Here is a 27,626-nt window from a genome sequence, read left to right as displayed (position 1 = left end):
TTTGTGGGTGTGAACAGACATTTGAGGGGAAAACCCCTCAAATGTTGTGCAAACAACATCTCTTTTAAGCGTTGTCAGAGACAGGACATTGCATTTTTTCCCATTTGCATTCACAACACGACATGTGAAAAGGGTTGATTATTCATTATTGTATAGATGCTGCTGCTAGTACACGTGGATTTGTTTAACTGATGACAATCAGCATGAGCGGCATGTGCCCTTTTCTGTGCCAAATGAAAAAAAGGAGTGGAAACCACCCCACACTCGTGCTCTCACCGAGACTATGCCAATCCGAGTGCAACATTTCACAGCTTAATGTTCTTTGTTATTCAATTCATTGTTGGGTTTGGTGTTTTCATGGAATTTGTTGATCAAAATGAAAAAAAAATATAGCTTATCACCAGATTTATCCTTTAAACCCTCATGGTTCAAACCACACTCTTTTCTGTATGGGAAACATCTGTTACGACCTTCCCATACTGGAGCACACATATCTTGCACCACACACACAAAACTCTTTATTCACCTCATTAATTACGTTGCTTGTACTTAATACAAACGCGCGCACACACAGACCCACGCACACACAGACCCACACAGACCACACAGACCCAACACAGACCCACACACAACCAGACCCACACACACACACACACACACACACACAACCACACCACACACAAACACACCACACACAAAACCCCACACCACACAACACACACACACACACACACCCACACACACACACCACACACACCTTGTCTTGCACATTCCCTATCTTTCTCACATGCAGGTCTATTATCACATTTGGTTGGTAATCATCCAATCCGTCTGAGATATGCAAAGCAGCACTAATTGTGTTAGAGCCTAATTCGTGGCGCGATGAGGAGAGAGGGGCCCTCCTAACAATCATTAGGCATGCAGAGCACAGCTCCCCATCAAGCGCTTCTCTCCTATCCGCTCATCATAACACATACACACTCCCTGACATCTCTAAAATGTCTCTCTAAAATGTCTCTACGGGACTCGCTCCGTGCTAACTATGGCTCTTCGTCTTTTTCAGTGCCCTTTATGAGTCTCTCTCGTTTTTTTTTCCCAACCCGGCTTCTGTTTCTTCTTTTATCTGCGCTCTCTATTATCCTCCTCTCTGTGTCTCTCCCTTAGGTTTTATCAGTCTGAACGCTTATTCCTCTCCTTTGTCCTGTCTTTACATTTTACTCTGCTTCGTTCTAGCGTTCCTCAAGTGCTACTGAAGCACACATTCACTGACAAGAGCATTGTATGTGTGCAAAAAAAATTTAACTGACTAAATACATTGCTGTTGGAGATGTCTTTGCTGTTTTTTTGCCAATTTATATAAGCTTTAAATTTTGTAATTTGAAAATGTAGACTCAAAGGGGAAATCAAACGGATACAAAAATGTGTTTCATGGAAGACAGCCTAGGCAAACCTAACACTTCACAGACTTCCTCAGGGTGTCCTGCTTTTGTCCCTGTATGAGTGTCACTGTTTGAGTGTCTTGTGTTACGGCTTCCTGGCAGGACTACAACTGGACATAATACTATATTATATAATTATCTTTTTTTTTTTTTTTTACATCAATACCTAAAAAAAGATTGAAATCCTAAAAAAAAAGACCCTTCCCATCACTAAATCTGACAAGCATTGGTAGAAAGTAATCGAGTACATTTACTCAAGCACTGTTCTTAAGTACAATTCTTAGATACTTGTACCATAATTGAGTATTTACTTTTTCTACTCCACTACATTTCAGAAGGAACTTCTGTAGTACTTCCTGCACTACATTTTGTGACAACTATAGTAGCTAGTTACTTTGCAAATTAATATGTAGCATACAATAACATAATTAATAAACTCCAACAGGGTCCATTCTGTCTCATGAGGACTTTTGATAAAGTACATTTTTTTGATAATACTTCTGTACTTTTGCTCTGTACTGTACTTACTTTTTAAAGTATATTTCTGAGAACAGGACTTCACTTGTGATGAAGTATATAAAGCCGGCGATTATTTTCCCGATTGCCGAAAATGTCAGAAAGGCCATCAAAATTTCCTGTAGTCCAAAACCTAAAAGATATTTAGTTTACAATCACATAAGAAAGAAAAGCAGCAAATCCTCACAATTGAGAAGTTTGGTTTTGGAATTGGAAGGTTTGCCATGTTTGCTTTAAAAAAAAAAAAGACTTTAGATAATCAATTATCAAAATAGTTTGATTAATGGACATTATTTCAGCTCTATCACTTTTACTTATTTAAAGGATCTAGAAACTTCTGTCGCCACACCTTATTAGAATAACAAGCCCAGAGGCCATATACAGTTAGACTAACAGGTTCATAAGTCCTCTCATTAGAGATGAATATGTTTGGAACTGGGAATACTGTACAGTGTGTGACACACAATGAAAAAGGCCTACGCTGTACGTAAGCAAAAAATAGATAAAGAGTTAAGTTGTCGGGCAGGATGCACATTCAAGACTAAAAACGTAGAGTAAGAAAAACATGGCAAGAAAAGCAACAATGTGGCTTTATTCAACATATTTTCAGTTAAATCTGCAACTCAACCTTGCTTCTCCTCACTGAGACAAAACACGGAGAAACTGAGAGAGAGAGAGAGAGAGGAGAGAGAGAGAGAGAGTGAACAGAGTGAAGAGGCATTTTGTGAATTGAGTGGGACAGAGTGATCAAGAGGGAGCAATTGAATGGGTGAGAGTGCGAGAGAGAAAGAAAGATGTGGAAATAGAGACAGAGGTGGAAAGCAGCAAAGGAGGGGGTACTGGCTGTGCACAATAGGCCTAGACATGAATGCTTCTCGACACTCGTTTCCACACATCCCCTTCAATTTCAACTCTCTAATGGAACTACAGATTCTCTGCACCCACACATACTGTGCACAAAGAAAGCGTGCGGGCGGGCGCGCGCGCACACACACAATAACAAGAGCATACATCAACAGAAACACACAATTGCTTGCCGGGTTCATTATCAATTGTGTATTCAAAAACTCACACACACACACACACACACACACACACACACACACACACACACACACCACACACACACGTCTTCCCTGTTGGATAAAGGAAAAGGGTGGGATATACTGCACACACGGCCCAGTGTGTGTGGTGTGTATCCGTTAGTAACGGTGTGTGCCCAGCGTGCATCACAGCCATATTGGGCTTCCTACCTCAGAGTTTGTGTGGGTGCATATATGTGAAGGTCTTTAAATCATTAAAGCTGCTACTTCTGTGGTGTGTGTTTGTGTGTGTGTGTGTGGTGTGTGTGTGTAGTTGTGTGTGAGTGTGCCCATTTGTCAAAGCATACTCAGTTCTCCCAATATTGCTGTCAGTGTGCACCGTCAATCATAAGACTGTGGGGTGGTGGGGTGTGTGTGGTGTGTGTGTGTGTGTGTGTGTGTGTGGTGTGTGGGTGTGTGTGTGTGTGTAAGGCAGCGCCAGATGAGGTCACTGATAAGGGCTGGCCCTTTGGAGGCCCATCGCTCTCTCCCTCCTACAGGCTGAGCATAAATTACTCCCCCAGTTTCAGCCTCACAAACTGATGTATAAATATCGGCTTCTCACCCTCCCCTGCCTTTTCTTTTCTTTTTCAAAATGGCCAACTGATTCTGGCGGCACTGTGTTAACTGAATTTGAAGACTTGGGGAGGCTGCTCCTATGGTTTTATGCTGGAAATTATTACTTTCTAATTGAGGCTTTGTTGCCACATTTATATGCACAAACTAAACTTTGCCAAGACTTGGAGACTTTAAAATTCACTTCCATTCACATTCACTTTTACATTTCCCTGCATTACTGTGGAACACAGTGAACTGAAACCGATTTGGCGACGGCAGAAAAGCTAACCCCATTAGGAGCCTGCATTTCAACACACAACCTCAGGTGACATCATTCAAATGTCTCTGAACCCCCGCAAAGTGAAGGTAGATTATCTCTGTAATTCACACCTGCCAATCAGTGAGCTGCAGGTGTACAGTGGGGGAATGGGGTTGGGAATGCACAGCTGTGTCTGAATAACAAAGTGAGTGGAGTTATTTTAGACGTTTAAGGTTTTATTTAAAATGGAAGCTGACACCTCCAAGATTATGATGACCACAAAACTCTCCCGGTCGGTTGAAGCATTAGTACATACAACTACAATGATGGATTGCGATTAAGGATTGGAAGTCCTTAACACTTTGTCCAATCACAAGTTTACTTGGGATGCTTGTGGCTCTTGCTGGTTTTTTCCACAGTACGCCCAAGTGAATATTGCCTTATGCAAAGCTGGTTATGTACATTTATTTTATTTTGTATTTATTTATACTCTTTATTGATCCCCAATGGGGAAATTACATACACATGCCTCAGTTCCTATACACGCCTATGCATACACACCCTGAGTGGTTGAGGTGGGTTTGGTGCCTTGCTCAAGAGCACCTTGGCAGTGACCAGGAAGTGAACTGGCATCTCTACAGCTACCAGTCCACACTCTGTACTTTGGTCCATTAGGTAACTTGAACCATCGACCCTCCGGTTAACTTCCTATGGACTAAGCGACTGCCAACCCCCCCCCCCCCCCCCAGATTTTTTTTATTAAAAAGATTAAATGTAGACTTACCTGTTTGTGCATCTCAATATTGAGCCCGTAGGACATCTCATAGTACTAGAAAGGAGGACAAAAAGAAGAAGTTATGACAACACGTACAATGAATAACTGTTCCCCACCAATCTTCTACACTGGAACTTCATAACGGAACATTTACTGTGAGTGACAAATCATGTGTTGTACAGCTGATTTGATTAACGGATTTGTAGCACACTAAAATTAAGACTAAAATTCTCTTTTTCAGCTGGCATTCTCAAAACATTTTGAAGATCTCTAATCATTAAGCCAAAATCTAGGTAAAAGCCAAGGCTGAAATTATACAAAAATATTCTTCAACACAAGGTAGACCATCCATTCTTGATGTTGTGTTTTTTTGTTGGTTCTCCCCCCTCCCCGTCTTTCCTCTGTGTTTTTATTTTTTTGGTCCTGTGTCCCAGTGTATTGTCCCAGTGTATTGTGTATCACAAAACAAAAAAAATACAACGTAGACCATGACCTCAACACATCTTTGACATCTTAATTAATACAACAAATTCCCACTCAAAAACATACCAGCATGCACACATATAAAGAAAAGAGAAGACACACGGCTATCAATAGAAAAAGGAACCGAGAGAGAAAAGGCAAGAGTAGAGAATGAGCCTCTGTTGTGTGAGCGTGTGTGTATGTGTGTGAGCGTGTGTGTTCAGTGTTAATGAGAGGGCCACCCTCTAGGCGTCAACCCTGTTAATCACCCACTCTGTCTGCAGGGGGGGGGACTGGCTCTGTCACTGGAAAATAAACAACACACACGTACACACACACACGCACGCACACGCACACACACACACACACACACACACGGCATTGTTGTGTTCTGTTCAACCTCACACTGACACCCTCCTGTACGTGCACACACACACTCTTTTTCTCTGTAGCTGTTTGCGCCCACACGAAAGCTCCCTAAAGTAATTACAGCGCAGGGGAAATGGAGGTGCTGCCACTGGCCGGGGGAGTGGGGAAACCTGATATGCTATTAGAGAAGGAGTGGGGGGAGGGGTGGTTGTTGTGGGGATACAAGGCCGGGCCTGCCACTGATGGAGAAGTGTGTGCGTGTACGTGCATGTTGTGTCTGTGTTTGTGCGTGCGTGTTCATAGGGAGTATGCGAGTGGAGGAGGAGGGATATTACATTCATAGTTCAATTCTATCGCAACATCTTAAGCTGAATCTGAAGACTGTTTCGACTAAGGACAATCCCTTTGTATTTCAGAGGAAAATATAAATAACATTAAAGATTTGATGACCCTAAACTAAAGCAAGTGTTGGTTACAACTAAAGTAAAAACTGGTGCTGCGTCACATAAGTATTACATTCCCAAATACGGATGAAATAAAACATATACGTAAAATACGTTGCAGAATTGTTTCATTTATTCATGTTACCTCCTCTGCCTGAGTGACAACCTAACAGGTGACAGATTTGTTGTCGTGGAAACCAAGCTGCAGGCAGTTCGTTTTTAAAAAAGGCAGTAAACAGCCTCATGTTTATCCACGATTTTTGACATCTGTGGTTTTGAATCCAAAAGGCTTCCACAGATGGTTTTGTACCGCAATTATTTGTTTAGCAAAGCTTACTAGTTGCCTCCACTGTGCAATAATGAAGAAAACGTCAATTGTCAAATTTACTGATGAAGCAAAAAGGAAGACCATAGATTATAGTGACACCAGGGTGGACTTTTACGCTTGTATACAGAAAGTTTTGAATTTGGTCAGATCAGAGTAGATTGAATTTTGAACTTTGTTGAAAAAGCTAGAGCTTATAATGCATGTGTGAAGAAGTGGTGCTACAACATTTAAATGGGTTAAATCCTACACAGAATAGAATGACAGAGCAGGACTTCCCATCAACCTTCTTCACATGCATATACGGCTTTGTCTGGTTTCTCTCAGTGTTTTGTTATTTGGCACATGCAGCTTTTAGGTCACAGAGTGAACGGAAAGCAAAGCAGTATTTTTAAAAAGCTAAAAGAACATACTATGGCCATCAGTCACAGAAGAATATGCTTTTTTGGGCAAAAACAAATTGGAAAACTGCAGTTTACACTTTACGGTACACTAAGAACTGATCAATACAAAATACCAATCCATGATGAAAACCCTTCATTTTCCTTTCCTTTACTGATAATATCAGCCTGCAGGCTAGCACACATCCTGCCAGACATTTACCCGCCCATCAAAGAAATCATGTAAACTTGGGGAAGCTGGGTTTATGCAAACCATGTAAACACTCAGTTCCAACCATTACCTTAATCTGGATAATTTACAGCAATTAAACATACTAAATGCAAAAGAAAATTAGACTTATTGTGAACATCAGGTTACATTTAGAAACAGAATTTTTTAAATGATTGTGCTTTCCTGTCTGTCCGAATGTGTCCATTTAAGTGTGTGTACAGTGGCTAACAAGTCGACTGTGTGTGTGTGTGTGTGTGTGTGTGTGGTGTGTGTGTGTGTGTGTGTGTGTGTGTGTGTGTGTGTGTGTGAGATTGCACGCACTCACACCTGCCTGAAACACACAGAGCGGAAGTGTGTATGTAAGTGTGTGCATATGTGTGTGCCTGCTGCCTGGCTGATGGTAGAGAGAGCAGTGCGCCGGCACAGATTAGATGAGATTAAAGCCAGTCAGAGGATCAATTAGAGGCAAAACATCAGACGGCAACACAACCATAGCCAGCAACAATGAGATTAGCCCTGAGGTGGAGCATGGGGCGGGCGAGCACATCTATGTGTGCGTGTTTGTGTGTGAAAGTGTATGTATGGGGAGAGATGGGGGAAACGAGAGGAAATGAAGGGGGTTGGGCAGAGAGAAAGCACACATACAGTTCCTCCAGAAACAAAAAGGGAGTGAATAACCAAGGAAAATTCTATGTTCTTACTGCTGTAGCTTTGGCTAAGTTGGTTATGATATCATTGTCCTAACCATGTTAACGGTTGAGAACTCAGTGTTTATTCACAATATAATTGTGGTTCCCATCTTCAGCAATAATAAATGAATTCACACATTCTAAAATTGTATTCTTAGACAATGTGTATAACTTTATATTTTCTCCTTTCTAGGTTTAACCAACAAGTCCTCTAAATCAAAAGACAAAATGTCACTGTTGGAAAAATACTTCACTTTTAGGTTCGGTTAAGTCTGAGCACAAAAACCACTTGGTTAAGGGTAGGACCAGGAAACGACCAGCACAGACTCCTGTGGAAAAGTCCCACATTTTGTTCGCCACCAGTCCAACCCAGTCTCTTCCCTCTGTGGACTTTGTGGCTCTATATTAACGTCACCTTCTCTGTTCCTGATGGGTAACAGTCATTATTACTATGGTTGCTAAAGGCCCTTGCCACTTGAACATTAACAAATGTAAGATTAGGCCATTTTTGCAAAAACAACAGATGCTGTCGTTTTTTGTCTTGGACGGACAGTCTCGGCATAACTATCATGAGAGCACAGTGTGACTTACAGACACTACAGTCCTCTAGAGTTCATGTTTAATTGAGGCAACTGCCTAGCCTGATCTATTTTTAAATATCTGTGCCTGTTACGTGTTATTAATGACAATGAGTTACGCAGAAACATCCAGTCCAAGACCAACAAATTCGGGGATAGCTTCTTCCTACGAGCCGTCAGGCTACTCAACTCGTAACCACCCTTCCCCTCCATCCATCACCTCATGCACATCTGCCACTTTACACTGTATATGGCTACATAGCTACCCTTGGACTTTGCCTATTGTTATTTTTATGCACACTGCCACTTTGCACTGTACATGGCTTCATAGCTAACATTGGACTTTAGTTAACTAATTTATAATATTATAGGTTGTTTTATTTGCATTTTTTGGATAGTTTCTTTTCTATTACTATTATTATTGTTGCACTATTGGGGAGGGTGGGATACAAGCATTTCATTGCATAACTTGTTACTGTAATGACAAATAAACACTGAACTTGAAAAGATGTTCTCCACTGCTGGAGTTATAACTTAAATGGTCTAGCTTTGTCAGACCGTCCTCCACAGCGCTGCGGAGGAGGGTCTGGCTAGTCCACACAGCATTCCTGGATGGGAGACGTGCTCTGGTTTATTGACATTTCATTAAACCTATCACAATCGTCCTGGGTAACGCAACGCACCCAGAAAAGCCACGGTGTCGCTGCAAAATATCCTCGGAAAGGAACTTGTTTTGGTGGAAAATGTGAACGTTTAAAAGTTGTTTAGTCATGCAACAAACCAGAGTTTAAAATTCCAAAAAAAAGTTTTCTCTATGTTGATTTTGTAGTGAAGGCCCAGCCATTGCAAAATTTCTGCCGCCACGGTATCAGACCTTTTCTGAAAAAATCCTAAAGGAAACACTGGAAAGGTAACGGATATCCGGCTGAAAAGACTGAAATACGGTGCAACTTCCGACGACAATGGAGCAATCCCGGAAGTGGAACGTCGTGGAAATAGACTTTAACATAAGTAACAGCACAGCGGAGCACTCTTAAGGCCCTGACACACCAAGCTGACCGGGGTCTGTGGCAACCAAGGCTGACTGTGGCGTCGGCTAAAATTAGCCCGTTGAGCCAATTACCACGTACGTTCTGCACCTGCGTGAGAAAAAAATAAACTCTACATACCAGCAGTCGGCGATAATCTATTTGTCATTCAGCAAGGGAAACCAGATACAAATGTTGCTATGATGCCAACAACAAACAGCGTTTGCTTGAATCAGCAGCGTCAGAACCAAACAGTACCTACGGTCCCTCTGCTTCACCGCCGCCAGGAAAATAGCAGACACCGGGAGAAGGCTAACCAGACTGTCCAACTCCCGGGCTGTCATCAGTTCTCTCGTCCAAAATTATCCCTACGGGGGGAGCAGAGGGGACGAACCCGAAAGAACGGCTGCTGGCTAGTTAGCTAACGTTATCTAGCTAATTCTACTTCAAACTAGGGCGACGGTTGGCCCTACTTGCACTGACGGTTGACTTGGTGTGTCAGGGCCTTTACTCCATAACACGTAGATAGACCCTTGTTTCTACAAAAGAAGCAAGAGATTCCGGGGCCGGCTGAGGTGGTTGTCAGTGAATTTCACTTTCACTTTATTATTCACATGAAGGCAGAAGACCGTAACATACTTCCAAATTATTATGAACTGTTTTAAATTAAAAAGCTGCGTACTCCCACACACTTTTCCCTACTATGTCTGTTCAGTCAGACAGAGACAAGGACAGTGAGTTGGGCCGCCAGTTATTTTTTCATATTGCAATTCAGTGAAAACCCGATTGAATGGTTTGACACAGTGAACTGAAGCAAGTGATCTCTTTTCTATTAATTGAATCAATAATTAGTTTCCAGAATTGAGAATCGTGACACTGAGAATCATAATTCAATTGGTTAAGCCTTTAGATGTCTTTAAAACATGTACGATTTCCTGACAGCTTGTGTTTCCCACTCAGTCTGGCTTTTGTTTAGCAGTGTCGCCTCATTCCGAGATCTCTGCCGTTTTCTTATTGTGTGCGATTCTTGTGAGTGCATTGAAAAGGTAGGTCAAAGCTATAAAAATAACATCCAAGTTGTAATAAACCAGAATGACCTTCAAGAAAGCAGCAAGAAAAGAAACATAAGAGAGCAATAGCACTGAAAAGGGAAGGTGGTGGAGGAAGGGAGAGGGTAGAAGGAAAGAAGGAGTGTTCATTAACAGAGGGTGAAAACAACAGCAAATCATTTATTTGCATCCACATATTAACATATTTATGCAAGAATCCACTTACATTGGTCAAACACACTGTTGCAAAAAAAAACAACACAAACCATCATCTCTGGCAAACAACACACACACACAAACAGACACGGCTTCACTCACCATGATATAATGGCGCTGCATCTCTGACTTCTCACTGGCCAACTTGTCGCACTCAAGCTTCAAACTGCGGAGAGAGGAGAGTCAGACCTTGTTAGTCAGCTCGACAGTCTTCCCTCTAAAGTGCTGACACCAGGTGACTACTACCCCCCCCTCATCATCATCATCATCACCGACGGCACTGTCATCACTTTCATCATCACTTCAACCCTCATCACTGCCTTCCACCTTCATCATCATCATCTTCAGAACCACCTCCATTGTCATTATCTCGGCTACCATTATCATTTTCATCAGCATCGCCGTCTTCATCATAACCATCACAGCCATCATCCTCATCACCTTTACTAGTCACAGTGGCAGCGTTTTCACCGAGCTCGACAAGGTGTCAAGTGACAGGAGGAGGTCAAACTGAACTCCAGAGATGGTGTCTGGCCAAAAATGTCTCCTTTCTAAATCAGACAAGATGCAGTGGAGTAAAAAGTCTAAATATAGTGTTGGGAGCATTTCCTGCGACCCAGTCCCACGCAACAGCCATTAGCTGTAATCATGTCAGCAGTGATGTCACGCGAGGTGACAGGACAAAGGAGGACGCGTCAACAAGTCACCCTGATCGTCGAATGAAAAAGACGGGGGGGGGGGAGAGAATTCCCCTCAATGCATTTTGACTGAAGCAGCCAGTTAAGACGTGCCAGTCTCATCCGATTGAGGACAGGAAAAGACTCAGATCAAATAAAGATATGCGCAGGCACACGGTGGATAGTTTCAGATTTAGGATAAGTCTGAAACCTGTTTGATGGTGTGTGTATATTTATGCTGGGATGTTCTCAGCTGTCTGCAGGAATGACAGCTCGATTACAGGGAGCGCTGGCTGAATCTTCATCGCTGTTAGTCTTAACTGGCAGACTGAACAGTGTTACACGGGGCCAATAATGTGAGCTCATGCATACACACAGTATTGTGCTCCTTCTATAATTATCGCAGCAGCTGCAGTGTTAGCTTGTTAACTTCAGTTTTGGTTGGGTGTTCATCCTTGTTTATTGATGGTCATTATAACTCTGAAACATATTATTAAGTATCTTATTTGATATTTAAATGGAGTCAAGCTCATGCATGTGCTTTTGTTTTATACAGTACATCCATCAGTATTTCTTTTGTCTAATTTGTTCTTCAGTGCTTACTGAAGTAATTAATCCATATATTTACTACCCTGACAGACGGATTGGAGCCTATTCAGCATGTATTGGGGACATGTTGTGGGCTTATGCAACACATACACATTGACGAGACAATTTCTCAGAGAACCCAGGAATCCATCCAAACTTTTTTGGAAACAAGGGATTTAAACTTGCTGCATGTTGACAGTCCCACCATGCCACCCAGTATAGATATCTATCTATCTATCTATCTATCTATATCTATATATCTATCTATCTATCATACTATCTATCACTATATTATATATATATATAAATATAAAGGCAGAGAATCTGTTTGCTGGGATGCTCTCATAAGCAGGATACAAAATTAGCACTATCCACCAGCTTAATGCTGGTAACAAAATATGCATGCGGCTGGTAGAATTTGAACAAAAGACCACATTTGACAAAAAAAGTTAATTTTGCACCCTGCTCATAGTGCTCCCAAAACTTATTCAATACTTAATACAATCAATAAATAGAACCTCTTTTCAAGTCCAAACGTTGATAGCCTAATACCATCATCATGTGTTTGGAATTTGCAAAAATGTGACTGTCGGTTAGTGATCAATTACCTTCACAGAAGTCTCGGGAGTTGTTTTTATGCTTTCTGCAATTGAATGACGAAAATAATTTGCCCTATTTGTAATGATCAATCAACCCAACTGCGCCAAATTAAAGTAACAAAGGCTTTTAACAATCTCAAATCCTTCTGTAATTATTCTACCTTACAGTATTACACCAGATACACTTAAGTGGCGACGTCATTGTTTTTAAGATATTACTGCTGTAATGTTTTTACACTGCAGTTACCAGAGATGCAAACAGTACGGTGACACCCTTATATATTACATATACTCTATCTGGTATTAATGAGGCTATCACAGCTAACTGCCCGTTTACTTTTGTTGATATCCATCAAACTGTTCTTGTTGTTGCTAAAAAAACAGGACATAACTTTGTAGGCATGAGAATGTTTCCTAAGAAACATCTAATGCATAATTCAGGGCTTAAAGTGAAAAGAAATCCTGAGCCTGAAACTTTTTTTTTTTGGAGGGGGGGGGGTCCACAGTGTAATGTTACGATATGCACTCATTAAAGTTAATTTGACTGGCAAAACAGTTGAAGTCCTTCTTATATTTACACAATAATAAAAGTCATCATTTTTAAGAAGTAAAACGTTTTTAATACATTTTTACTTCTTCCAACCATATATTAAATTAAGAGTCAGTGTAGAATTTCATATTGCAATAATATCATAATCCTACAATGAATCATTGTGAAAACAAAACTTTCTAGTTGTGTTGTTATTTTGGCCAGGTCATCATCAAAAAAGCGAATTAGTACATTCATAATTTTGTCCATGTTGACATTAGTTGCTTAATGTACATTTATTAAAAACTTTGCTTTGTTTAGCTTTTCATATAGCTAAACATCTAAACTCTGGGACAAGGCAGTTATGTTTAACCCTTGTATGGTATTCAGGTCAAATTGACCCATTTCAAATTTTTACAAGAATAAAAATGGTACAAATGTACATTTTTTCTACCTGAAATTCAGTGGCCTTACCTTATTTTCTGTGATAAACATGTATTCCTGACTCAATTCAGAAAATTATTCTGGATATGACCACTTATGTTTTTTCCAAGATAAAAATGATAACGTAGTGGATTTTTTAACATGAATTATAACCTTATGACCAAAAACAAATCACACTTCCATTTTGAATTGTGTTCTAGTAGAGACTGATTGCATTCCCTAAACATATACTGTATGTTATCTCAATTGTTTGAAATTGAGATACAGACAATATTTGTTAATAGATTATGAAGTAAAATTTAATTTCAGAATTGTTTTTAAAACCCCATATAAGACCTGAGGGATACAAGAGGGTCCCGAAAGTGAAGACAACACAAGGGTTAAATAACGGCCATGCTGATTCCAAACAGACAGCTTTGTCAAGGCAGTTTGGGCTTTAGATACATTCTACACAGTGGCCATTGTTAATGACAAACCGTGTTCCGCTATGACAGTGCACACACGTATTGTTTTTATCACAAACAATCGATGGCGGTGTAAGAGTGACAGAGTGCACGAAACAAAGCTTTGTGACTAGCATCTAATGTCTAACAAGCACTTTCTTACCGCTGCTGCCGTACAGCGAGTATCTTCCTCGAACATACGCTGCAGCCGTGGTGCTCATTTGAGGCCCCAAGTGCTAAACGGCTCCCCATCTCCACCCTTTTCCTCTTGTCCTCTATTCATGCCCAGCAACCACTTGTTTTTAACTCCTTTCTCAACTAAAGCTGCATCTACATTTTTTTTAGCCGTGTTACCACGGAGACCGCACAATATGCTCTCGCTTTTCGGCAAGGACCCGCCCTACTTTGCATCTGATTGGCTTGAACTTGTTTCAATGGTAGGTGGAAGTTTGATGATTGGTTAAACTTAGCGCATCAAAAACAAATCCCATGTGGACTTTTTAATTTATTTATTTTTCTAAAATAGTAATACCTCAGACATCCAGCACGCTGGAGATCCGGCACGGTGCCAGAATACTTTGAGTCCTGACACTTGCAAAAAGAGCTAGATAAACAGAAACGCTGAACCACTCTAAAGGGTTTTACTAGAAAGCAACAACACCAATTGTTGACTCAGTCACCATGGCTAGCATTTGAAGGCTAACTTATTTTTAAATATATAAGATAAGCTAATCTACATGTAGCTATTGATCAGTGTTGATCAGCTTTCAATAATGTGAGGAAGAGAGAACAGATCAAACCACAAATAAGTGAGGAAGATGTGCAGGTCACAGGCGCTTGAACGGGGCCCTATACATAATCAAAGTGAGAATGCTTTTTACTGTATGGGAACACAAGTCAGTCCAATTTACAAGATGATCACGGTTGCTTACGCCACGCCACGCCACGCCACAGGTATCCAACCTGATCAACAGTCATGGGGGGATGTGCTTCTTTGTTGGGGGTGAAGGGCATTATTCTGGCACCTATTCTTGTGTGTGTGTGTATGCGCAGCCTCCACTTATCCAAAACGCTCCCCTTCCCTCCTACATAAACCCCTTGCTGCTATCCCTGTGTACATGCGGAGGCTGTGTGGCGGGTTGTCATGACGACAGGCCTCCCCGCTGCCAGCCTACCTGGGATTTGCTTTGTGCCTCCTCTGATTGGTGCTCAGCAGCCCCCGGGCCTGCACCGCTGCTCTCACATGACAATTTGATGGAGTTTTATTGCCAATTCTTCCGTTTCTAAATCGCTCCTGCTGTCATCTTTATTTTGATTTATGTATTCCCTGATCTATTTATGCATGTGAACGAGGGGAGGGGAGGAGAGGTGGGAGAAGAGGAGAGGGGTGGGAAGAGGAAGACAGCTACAATGCTTGCTACTATACCCGGGGGAATGCCTGCGGTACATTTGCCTTTTAAAGGCTTCAGCAACAGACAAGCACGGCGCAGCAGCAAAGCGCTACAAAGCCACGTCTGTGGCTCACAGAGGCCCCAACCGAATCCCAGCCCCCCTCCCACCGCATCCCAGCCCCCTCCCACCGCATCCCAGCCCCCATCCCACCGCATCCCAGCCCCCCTCCTGAGTCAATAAGCAATGTATGCATGTTCTGTATGCTCAGACAAAAAAGGTATTCTTTCAACTGTGCCCTGGCTCTCTGAAGAAGGTTAAATGGTGCTGCACACCGTTGTGGGAATTAAAAAACCAAAGGCGAAGAAAAAGACACGCCGGGTGTTATTGCTGCCTCGGAATCCTCCACAAACAAGAGCGATCAGACCTGAGCAGGGATTTTGCACACAATTTTCCAGGCTTTCATCTGCCTTTGTCTGTCTCTGTAACCGGCATAGGCAAGCCTCTGGAAGGTTCTGGGAGAACAGGTACAGAGGAACAAACCAACCTCCTCAGGAAGGAAGGCAGGCTTCAAACACTCCACTTTCACAAAGAGGATCTCTCACCGAGATGCAGACCCTTGTGGCGCCCCCCCTCTTTATAACTTCTATCAAACAGATCAGTTGAGGTCGCACTAGGCACTTTTTTGAAGTGCCTCAGACTTCTGGCACTGTAGCGGTATTTAAGCAGTAAAGGGAGATCAATGGCTGAGGGTAAACGAGATTGATTTAGGTATGAGTCAATAAAGGATGCTGCTTCATAGTGCAGTGTGGTGGTAGAGTTGTAGTTGGAATAGCGAAACAAAGGCAGTCTACATTTTATCATCAACTGTTATTTCCTAATCATTTCAAAATCATTTCTGTAAGATTTTTATCAATGAAGTTTTTGGGGGAAAACAAACAAAATTTGGGATACAGATTGGGAAAATAGAAACAGAGAGTTTTTTTAGTTGAGTTAAACTATTGATGGAAACTATTGATGTCCAGAGAAATTTCATTGAAATAACTGCATGATTTAAATCAAAGTAGATATTCATTTATTCCTCGTACATGTGGAACTTTGTGCTTGCCTGTAGACAAAATGCACGTTTGCATGTTCATCTGATCTGCTGTGCACTGACTAAAAGTTACAAAAGCTTAGCATCTAATAAGAATTTATTAATTGGAAGTGTACCAACTGAACACCGTCTCTATGTTATCTATAATTAGTGTCAAATTATAGATTTCTCTCCAGGGAACATTGGAGGAAAGTAAAAAGTGGGATAGTTTCCAAGCATATGTGACAACATTTTGTGAAATTATGTGTTGTAAAAAGGCCATACATTCACATCAAAACCCATTTTGGCAGCGATGTTGTAGCTCAAATCTGCAGTTTAACATTGTGGCTACTGTTACAAGAATGTTTCATAAAGGAAAACCCTAAATGAAACTTGTATAGCCTGGAGATTTTTTTATAAAGAGCTGCACTCATCAGGATGTGGAATGTAACTGCTTCTCCTATGTATTTGTGTGTGTGTGTGTGTGTGTGTGTGTGTGTTGCATGTCTGCGTGCATGCAAGTGTTTCTGTTTGCACCTGTGGTATTGTGCTTGGAGGAACTGGAACTCATCCTTGATCCTGTCACAGGAGTCCGAGGTTGTGAATTTCAGCTGCTGCGATGAAGCCTGCCAAAGAGAAAAACACAAGAAAAAGGTTTTTTTTTTTGTGAAGAGAGAAATAATTAAAAACATGAACATGAAATCAAGCAGTTTTCAATTTGACGCAGTCCAACTGGTACGACATTACTAAGAAATTGGTTGCCAAGTATGTTTCCATCACAAGGGGCCAAAAGCATAAAAAAACTAACATTAATACCCATTGTTTCTACCACCTTTTTTGAAACCCTGTGTATGCACTGTTCGGTTCCATATCTCAATCTCTGTGAAATATGCACCTGCACACAAGCCTAACCCCCACACAGACACAATTAGCCATACATGTTGACACATCCCTATTTAACCTTCTATAGACATAATCCTCATAAGACTCTTTCTGTCCTTGGTCTGGGTCCGGCATCATCTTTACAGTGCAAAAGCAACCTTAAAGGTCCCATTACATAGTGCTCTTTGGATGCTTTTATAAAGACCTAAGTGGTCCCCTAATAATGTATCTGAAGTCTCTTTTCCAAAATTCAGCCTTGGTGCAGAATTGTAGTGTTTTTCCACTACTGGTAACAGCTCGACTCGCCTTGTCTCTACTTGACTCGACACACTGTGCGTCCGTTTTCCATTGCAGATTAGTACCGCCTCATGCGTGAGGCGAGCCGTGACCTACCCCCCCCCCCCCCCCACACACACACACACACACACACACACACACACACACACCCCGTCAAAGGTGTTTTTGATTCTTGGCGTGTTGCCACAGCCAGAAGGCAAATTAGTTTCTAATCAAACTGGAGGCAGTAAAAAAGAAAAAGGAAAAAAGAACCTGGATAAACTATTTACCGGTAAACATGGCAGGTTTGTTCAGGACCCCCTTGCCCCCATCTGTCGCTAGCAATGATGACACAGTGATTAGAGACGATTCTCTCCGACCAATCAGTAGTCCGCAGGTTTTCACGTCACCTTTTGGTATTGCCTCAGCTCGCTTGGAACCTCGACTGAGGTGGTACTACAAAAAGTAGCGGTTAGCAGGTACCAGGGACTTTTTTCATAATGGAAAACCAAAAAAGGGCAAGCAGAGTCGAGGCGAGTTGAGTAGATACCATGCAGTGGAAACACGCTATTACAGCCACTAGAGCCAGTCCCACAATGAGCTTTCCTTAGTATGTGCCATTTCTGAGTCTGTAGCTTTGCCACTTTGCCCATTGCAAAAGATTCCAAATAATAGTACAATGTGAAATAGTATTATGATTTGCTCGTGCGCTTTCACGTCACGCACGAGCAAATCGTGATACTATTTCACATTGTTATTTTTATTTGGAATCTTTTACAGTAGTTTGTGTGCGGATGCTCGTCCCTGTATGTGAAACAAGCATACTTCATACATCACTATACATATACATTTCACTGGTGGTAGCGATATATTGTATACTATACTGAAAGTCATTTGAAACATTTTACAGTTAAAAAAACTGAGTGAATCAAATACCTGTGGTAAGGTTCCTAACCACATAATTCAAGTTACTAATAGTAATTAGACAAGCAGATGTGTCATAACATCACAACAAGGATGACTACAATAAAAGCAGCCCCTGGTGTGTTGCCAAAATGGGTATACCTCACACAAACCAAGCCAAACTGAGAAGGATAAAATCAAAATTGCAAGACTGAAGTAAAAAAATGAAATAAATAAAGAGTGTTGATATAGAGATTAAAAGATTAGTCAGGTCATCCATTAGCCACAGAAAAAAAAGAAGGCGGCATTTGTATATTGTTTGTCAATTTCCAAGCCAAACATGTTGAACATTTGTTGGTTCCAGCTTCTTGCAATGTGCTGTTTTTTTATGGTTTAATATTGCAGTAAACTGACTGTCTTTGTGTTTTGGACAGTAGGTTGGACAAAACAACACATCTGAAGACGTTACCTTGGTCGCTGGAAAATTATGGTGAGCACTTTTCACAATTTCCTGATATTGTATTAACTGTTGATTAATCAAGAAAACAGATTGGACATCCATTAATGAAAATAATCATTACCATATTATTTTATAATATATTCTATAATATGGTACATAAATTAATGATTGCCATGATTATTTGGGTAATGATTGCCATGATGTCCAATGTAGACCAGGACAACATTGGACATCATGTACTAACCTAGATGGTTAATGGTTCTGCCATACTATGAAGGTTCACTGAGAGGCATAAACTGTGCACCAAATGACATCCATGAAGCTACATCATCGTGCTTTTACCTAGCCTGGATGTTGCGATAAGCCCGTATTGTATTCTATCCACAGTAGATTCCCCAGGCAGCGGTGGATGGCGGAGGATTTTCCCACTACGATTGAGGCGGCATAAAAACCATCAGAAATCTGATTGCAGCACTTATGGGAAGCTAGCCCATCGTTGTTAGGAATGACCTGACGCTTTGTACCCTGCTCCCAACGGCATCTCGCTCAGCTTCATTTTTGACTACAAATGGCCTGCTTCACATTCACAGAACCATGGCCAACATGCTAAGCAACAGGATTGCTTTAGGTTGTAAGAATGAACCTGCTTGCTTCAAAGGCTGAATTATTCTTTGCTTTGTGGCTCAATAGCCAGTGCTAGCTATAACATGGTTAGAGCTGAATGAATGAAGAGCTGATGAATTCTTATTAAAGACCCCCGGGATTTACATGTATACTCATGGTATTATATTGGTTGGGACATTAAATTAAATATTTTAGATTATGTTAGAAGAAGCATTTAGGTTGAAAGAGATAGACAAGATAGATAGGTAATTCAAAAAAAAAAAAAAAATGAGTCCTGCAACTCAGGAACAGGCACAGTGACCTGAGCCATTATACTTTCAAATGTCATGAGAACGAAGTGCTGACATTATCATGCTGCCACCACACACAGAAACCCCCAATCCACACAAACCAAGCCGCTGCTCAGAGACCAAGGCTTCAACTGTAAAGCAGAATAACCTTTTCCATTATCTCTCCGGCCAGTATGGCATGGACCAAACCCGGTAAACAGCTTGGCTATATGGGTCTGAGCCACACAGAGCCTGTGTCAACACAAGGCACTTAGCAACAGGCAGCCATGTAACTCACACTGCAATGGTTAACACTGTGTATGGTATGTGTGTGTGTGTGTGTGTGTGTGTCAGCGTGTGTGTGTGTGTGTGTGTGTGTGTGTGTGTGTGTGTGTGTGTGTGTGCGCCAGCGTGTGTGCGTGCATGCATGCATGACTGCCTACAGGTTACCCCCTGTGCCTGAGGCTAGAGTTGTTGCCCTAGATCCAATTTCCTCCCTGTGTAGCACAGTATGCAAGCGTTTAAAATACCAAAGTTTCTCTTAGTCAACAGCCCCAGGTAGGGCACCCTGTTCCACAGGGAATACAGGGGGAGACAGAGAAGACAGACAGAAAAAAAGAGCAAGTTTCTTTTAATTATTATTTTTGGTCAAATTTCAGTCTGGAGAATTTGTAAACTTCTTGCTGTGATGCCTTTTTCTTCTGGTAATCTTATTACTGATGTCATGACAGTGTGAACACCTGAACAGCTTTTTGTCATCATTTGTTATGGTCTTTATAGGTATCATCATTATAGTTGGTAACAGACCTTTATATCCTGGGCAGGAGTTCTAGAAACCATAACATCAAGGCAAGGCAAGGCAGCTTTATTTGTATAGCACATGTCAGCAACAGGGCAATTCAAAGTGCTTTACACAAAATCAGTTAAAAAATAAAAACAGATAAAACACGTGAATAAACAGTTAAAAATAAAAACATAAAGACACATTAAACACAAGCACATTAAGCAGGGCTCAGCAATAACTTTTACAACTGGCTACCGGGCCATCAGCTTTTGTTTTTAATTATGTAAAGTGGAGTGATGATAGACCTGTATATGGTCAAATCTGTTATATAATGAAATGGTAACAGGGCATGTTTTAATTGGGTTGTAATGGTTACAGCCAGACTACAAAAATAGTTGGCAATGGTCAATATCTGGTCAACTTGAAATGTTTCTGGCATTTTTAACATAGATCAGAACTCTACAGCAAAAAAGATGTACTTACTGACCCCAGCTAAATTGTGGCCATATTTGGTGGATGGCTGGCACTAGAGTTGCTGAAGCTGTTGAATAACTGGCAGTCTATATCAACGACGATTAATTTAGGGGATTGGCTGGAAGATCCGCAGAATGCCCCTCATTTTCGACCAGATGTTTCTCACCTTCCGCTTTCTTTGTGTTGGCAACTCGGGTTGATTTATGAGGACTGCTGCTCAGATCTCTGCATGATAAATCCAGACAGCTAGCTATCTGCCCAATCTGAGTTCTCTGTATTACGACTGAACAACTTTTGAACATACACATGTTCCACAAAAACAGGTTCCTTCACAAGGCTATTTTGCAGAGGCACGTTATTGCGTAGTAATAAATAACTGGTAACTAAACTTTCTGATAGGTTGCCGAACACTGGTAATAGGCAATATGACATAACAATAATATGACATATCAAACAATCTAATAGCCGCTAGTGTCTGACAGCGAGCCGAGCGGCACTGTGAAGGAAACTGAACTCTTTTGGCCTATATCAAACCATTTTAAAACGTTTTACACGGGCCCAAGACTAGCTTGCAATGATTTGAAAGCATGGCCGGAGGAGATGTTAATGTACATGGTAGCTTATGACCCTGCTAACAGGATGGGAAGGGAACCGGGCAATTTAAGGAAATCGTTTTGTTATTAAAACACTCAAAATCAAACACAAAAGTGCTACACCTAGGAGAACTCACTACACCAACCAATGAATTTGTGATGTAGTACTAGAGCCCAATACGGTGCAAAAATTTGTTCGATACTATACAAATATTTGGTTATTTAAAAATCCAATGTTCCTACATATTGGCCGATATATGTTTAAAAACATTAAATCCAGAAACACGTAACAAAACATAAACAGATGTCCTGAACATTTGTCATTTGTAAAATAACTAAAATACTAAAATAAAATAAAGTTCTGATAAATAAAATATTAAAATTTGTGTAAAAATACAAACTTGCCAACAGGGACGTTGTAGAGCGCCCTCTGGTGAACAAACTATGCAACGCCAACGCTCATAACATGGTTGACAATCCAGTTCTGGAAAGGCATGCATATATATATATATATATATATATATATATATATATATATATATATATATATATATTATATATATATATATATATATATATATATTAATTATCGGTCAATAATATTGGCCCACCGATATATTGGTCGGGCTCTACTAAGTACCCTCTGTCATTCTAAATCAAAGTCATCACAAAGCAACCTAAATCGTGGATAAAACGTCTTGCAAAGTGCACAAGTTTGAAGGACAATTTTCACAGTCCTGCCATGATACTTTTACCACTACACAACCAGACTTTGCAGGCTTGCCCAGGCACCATGCAATATACACAGCTAACAATGTTTATTATCCCTCTCTCAGTCAGTGACCAAAACAAGGTGCTCTATGGGGGCCTCAGAGCCCACAACAGATGGATGCCCATAATGTTAATGAAATACTGCCGTAATATTGTGACACATGCCATCTGCTGTGACAAAAAAGGTGCCTACATGCTGTGTGAGTGAAAATGTGTTTGTGCAAGAAAGAGGCTAGGCTAACATGTCAGTGTGTGTAGTCTTTTGTTTGTTACAGAGGAATAGCCTAGACAATGTGAATGTCCAGAGAACGATATGTGTGCGTTAGAGCAAAACAGAAAACCTTACCATTGAATAGGTGTGTTTGTGTGTGGGGTGTGATAAGCCTCTATGGATGATGCTCGTCTGCCAGAAGAACAAATATTCACTGCCATGATTCATACACAAGGATAAAACAGCACCACACACACACACACACACACACACACACACACACACACACACCACACACACACACACACACACACACACACACACACACACACACACACCACACACACACACACACACACACACACCTAAATGTAGGACAATCTCTAATTGATTCTGCCCTGCTCCTTTGAGACGTAATTAAAGCATTAAAAAGCTTTGTGCGCTGGTGAGGCAATTGAGACAGTCTTCAGCGAATAAATGGGATTCATCGTTTCAGGAAATTGCTGCCCCACCCCCATCCCCCACCCACCATCCTTAAGCCCACTCATCGTCACCCCCCACACACCCCCCACCCTTCCTGGCCTCATCATCTGGTCCAATCCATGTGAAATCTACTGTGAAACATGTCTATTTTAAATAAGAAGGCTAAGGCCGTTTCTGCTCCATAGATCAGTTGACAAAGGCAATGAGAAGGGATGGAGATTACTGGGGGGGTTCACACACAAACCCCGAGTGATTAGACACACCAACATAACAAGAATATAGTACATATGGAGAGTATTTGGACACACAAGCACATATACACAATTACAATACACACAGACAAACAGACAATAACAGCAGGATACATTGCAAAACATCCTCCTCAGTATAAATCCTGCCTGAGGGTAGCAGCAGAGTGGGGATTGTATTTCCTGGAGCACTGCCTGACTGGTTACATATCTGTTGGAGCGTGCGTGTGTGCGTGTGTGTGTGTGTTGGAGGTAGGGATGAGGCCTTGGCATTGTAATCACTCACTAATGACTGGATGTTATCTCCCTCCCACTTTTAAATGAATGCAGAAGATCCACAGTGACGAGCAGTTGGCCTATTTCGCAACGACAGGCTGTCTGTTTGCTCCATAGCAACAGTCCAACGGATGCCATGTGAGCCATCCACCTCCTCTGTCCATCTACGACACAGACACATTATCATTCAAAAGATAACGCAATGACGAAGATGGGAAAGCTTCTGTTGAAAGCAAAATAATCATTAGCTTTTTTGAGTTTTGTGGTGAGATTAGAAATTACAGGGTAAATTAAAGCCCAGATGTGAGTGCAGTATTTATTTAAAAAAAAAAGGTACATCTAGTGGTGTTTGGATGTAAAGCATTATTAAAAGTCTAACCAAAGATATTCCAATTTTCTAGGGCCCATTTCCTCTACCCTACTGAATACCCTGGATAATTATGGCTGGCTCTGTGTATTGGTGAATACAACACATGGGGTATGTGTTTAACATGTGGGCAAGCCTCTCAGCAAAAACCCATCATGACATGATTCACCAAGCCAGACGTTTAGGGCTTAAGCTTTTTGCTAATACACCAGCACCAAACAAGATCACATCCTCCATCTAAGAATAGCTCCAACCAAACAATTCCATCTAAATATCCCGGATTAGTGTTAGAAATAAAGCATATGTGCCCGGTGATCTGAGAGAGGGACAGGGCTAACTGGCCCCCATCCAAGCTCTCCCCGGCCAACTCTGTCTGGGCCAAGTGCGCCTTGCTATGTTAGCTGCTCAGTGCTCAGTGCTCAGTGTGTGTGTGTGTGTGTGTGTGTGTGTGTTGATTGAGGAGGCTGAGGAATAGGATTGTGTCTTCAGCCGCTCTGGACAGGGGCTTTAGACCGCGGGGAGAACCTAATCCTGTTTGGGTCAGGAATTTGATTTTGATTATTATCTCTCACGAACCAAGCCAAGGCTTACCCCCATTTCTGCAGTCTTACACCCCCCCCCCCCCCGCAGCCCAACAGATTTGACCTCGTTAAGTTGCTTTAAGGGGATTATTCTACTTTTATCACTTCGAGTGAAGTGCCCTTGCAAACAGAGGCTTGGCATGGCTCGGCCTCCCTCCCCACTCTGCAGAACTGTCTTGACCCCCTGTGCAGGCCAGCCAAGCACGCAGTCCAAACACACACAAACATGACACTTAAGGCACACTTCCCTGAAACCGATGCATAAAAATGGTTTGCCTTTACACACACACACACACACACACACACACACACACACACACAACACACACACACACACACACACCACACACACACACACACACACACACACACACACACACCACACACAACACACACACACACACACACACACACCACCAGAAACAAGGTCGGGGCAGGCACGAAGAAGACACACACAGAAAATATGCAGAGATTGCAAAGCCAAGGAATGGCAATTGTCAAGAGTGGGGAAAGTTGAGCCGACAGGACTGTGGGTTTGGAGACCATGTCTAAGATTAAAGCCAGCCTCGCAGAAGGGGGGGTTTTAAGATTACACCCAGTACGGTTGGGCAGATGATTGATGCCTGCTTGTAAAAACCAAAGGTTATTACTTACAACAGCCAGCAAAGGAGGGAAGACATGAGGGAAGAAAGGAAGATTAGTCCCAAGGTTTGCAACAATTAAGTGGACAATGAAAGTAGAAAGCTCCCGGCATATGGCTGACAACAGGGAACTTCTGTTTCAACTGCTCAACTGAGGCTGTGCGCAAGTTAAGTTTTAAAAGGTAGAGCTATTTTTTCCCTCGACTACAATCCAAGCTATTTCAATTGGAGTATGAGCCCCAATCTTATTTTTATATTATGCTACATTATAATGAAATGTCATCAGGTTTCACACGGTCAAACACAGAGAACAGTACAGTGTAAAAAAAAAAAAAAAAGACTCATTCATTTCAATGATACCAGTGCATTGACTCTGTGCTCACGGTGTGTTAAGGCCAAGGTTATAATTGTTAATGAAAACAAACAAAATATCAAAAACTAGATGGGAAAAAACATCCACGTTAACTGAAATGAAAATAAAAAATGAGGCACAACTAAAACTGTAATGTCTGTCTGCAAAACAAACTAAAATAAAATCTAGTAAATGTCCTTAATTTGCGTCTTTGTCTATGTCTTTCATAGAGCAAATAACGTTATAGCTTTCCAAACATGACATTAACCGTAGACATGTATAGTTTCTGACTGGGAACCCAGAAATTCCGACATTTCTTGTCAAATTGAACACAACATGTCTGTGCCCCTCGCCTGTCATCATGGCGGAAACGAAAGTCGGAAGAAAGTGTCAGAGTCCTATTTCATTATGACTTTGTCAGATAAAAGCAGGTGCCTTGCAGTGTAAGGTGGTAAAATATATGGACAACTGATTACAGGGAAATATCCCACAAATGTGAAAGTACATTTGAGAAGCGTGCACAGGGAAGCTAACCTATCTTACCTTAACAAGGTAAAGGAGAAAGCAAAGCCCCCTTTCCCCAAAACTAACGAAGCTAACCCTCGTACAGGGCGTGGACGTATGGGTACAGGCCCAGGCAGCAGGACAGAGACACCCGCAGGACAGAGAACACTACAGGCGGGCTTTACCTGGCGACCCGATAGGTCCATCCATCCATCTTCATCCGCTTATCCGGTATCGGGTCGCGGGGGCAGCAGCTCCAGTAGGGGACCCCAAACTTCCCTTTCCCGAGCCACATCAACCAGCTCCGACTGGGGGATCCCGAGGCATTCCCAGGCCAGGTTGGAGATATAATCTCTCCACCTAGTCCTGGGTCTTCCCCAAAGCCTCCTCCCAGCTGGACGTGCCTGGAACACCTCCCTAGGGAGGCGCCCAGGAGGCATCCTTACCAGATGCCCGAACCACCTCAACTGGCTCCTTTCGACGCGAAGGAGCAGCGGCTCTACTCCGAGCTCCTCTCGGATGACTGAGCTTCTCACCCTATCTCTAAGGGAGACGCCAGCCACCCGATAGGTGGTTAGTAAATACGCAGGAACACCAAACGCGGGAGGGAACGCGGGTTAATATGTGGATTAATACTGGGATGTCTACACAACTGTGTGAGTTGATTGACTTCACTTTACTCAAACCAAAGTTCAAAACACATGTTCATATATGTCTTCTTTAGTCTGTGAGCTATTACGTTTTTTTTTTTCCTGGAACATGTCACTTACACATTTTGCATTTACTGCGGCGTCTTGTGTAGACGGTTTACAAATTGATGACCATATGTAGGCTACATTTGATGTGCTGGTGTTATTGTTGAATACGTTGTATGATGATTTGTGGAGTTACTAATAAACAATACTTTGTCTGAGCTTTTGGAATTCCGACAAATGACCCATGTTACAAAGAAAGACTAAAACAAATAAAAACTAAGCATTTTCCAAAAATAAAAGATAAACTAGAAAACCCGCTTTAAAAACTAATTACAACTAAACTGAATTTGAAAACAAAATAAAAACTAAGGAAAAATGCAAAACTAAAATAACCTTGGTTAAAGTTTTAGTGTGCTTCAAAAAAAGTGCTCGTCAGATGGTTGAACAGCGTCTGAAGCCCCCTCCCGCTACAGTTTTCATACATTGGAAGTTAGGTGAATGCAAAAACATTTTTTTTAACTTTTCTGAAAAGCAACCAACCCAACAAGCAAGTCTGTTTCACGCAGCAAATGACTAGAAGTATTTGAACTTTGCTTATTGCATTCTTTATTTGAAATTCTTTACACTACTACTTCTGTCACTTTTTGTATGTACAAACGGGTGCAACACGATGAATCCCTTTAAGGACAGAAAGCCCCAAAGGGTGTGCAGTTATCCCCATATTTGAACGATTATCACGTCTCGCCCCTCTCTATGACAGCAGGCTTTTCACTCCTCCTGCAAATGTGGCCGACAACTATAAAATACACAACTTTTGAAACAACGCAAAGTCATTTCATCCAGCAACCAGCTGCGTTGGCAGAATAAATGCAGGTACACATTTCTGGTAGAACACTTTGTACCATGGAAAGTGTTATTTGGCAATTTCCCTATCAATCACTTGCTCTCTACAAAGTGATTGATGGTAACTTTCCTGTTGTAAAATGTCTTAATAAGTATAGTGCTGTGCATTGTTTGGGTGTCTGATAATCCTCCAAACTAATCAATATATTATTAAATATGGATTTCCTGGATAACTTTTTATAACT

At 41.5% G+C, this 27,626-nt stretch overlaps 1 protein-coding gene across 3 annotated transcripts in view; it reads right to left on the bottom strand.

Annotated features, from left to right (window-relative positions):
• tle5 (TLE family member 5, transcriptional modulator) overlaps nucleotides 1–27,626 on the bottom strand; it is a 42,501-nt gene that overhangs the window by 6,422 nt on the left and 8,453 nt on the right. For all 3 annotated transcript variants that reach the window (XM_032525825.1, XM_032525823.1, XM_032525824.1), the window contains exons 2-4: nucleotides 16,682–16,770; nucleotides 10,503–10,566; nucleotides 4,639–4,683 (exon numbers count right to left, since the gene is read on the bottom strand). In XM_032525825.1, the coding sequence (XP_032381716.1) occupies nucleotides 4,639–4,683; nucleotides 10,503–10,566; nucleotides 16,682–16,770 (198 nt within the window). The remainder of the gene's footprint in view (nucleotides 1–4,638; nucleotides 4,684–10,502; nucleotides 10,567–16,681; nucleotides 16,771–27,626) is intronic.

The sequence above is a fragment of the Etheostoma spectabile genome, chromosome 9 (assembly GCF_008692095.1).
Source record: "Etheostoma spectabile isolate EspeVRDwgs_2016 chromosome 9, UIUC_Espe_1.0, whole genome shotgun sequence".
NCBI classification, from domain to species: domain Eukaryota; kingdom Metazoa; phylum Chordata; class Actinopteri; order Perciformes; family Percidae; genus Etheostoma; species Etheostoma spectabile.
This window is presented reverse-complemented; position numbering and strand designations above follow the sequence as displayed.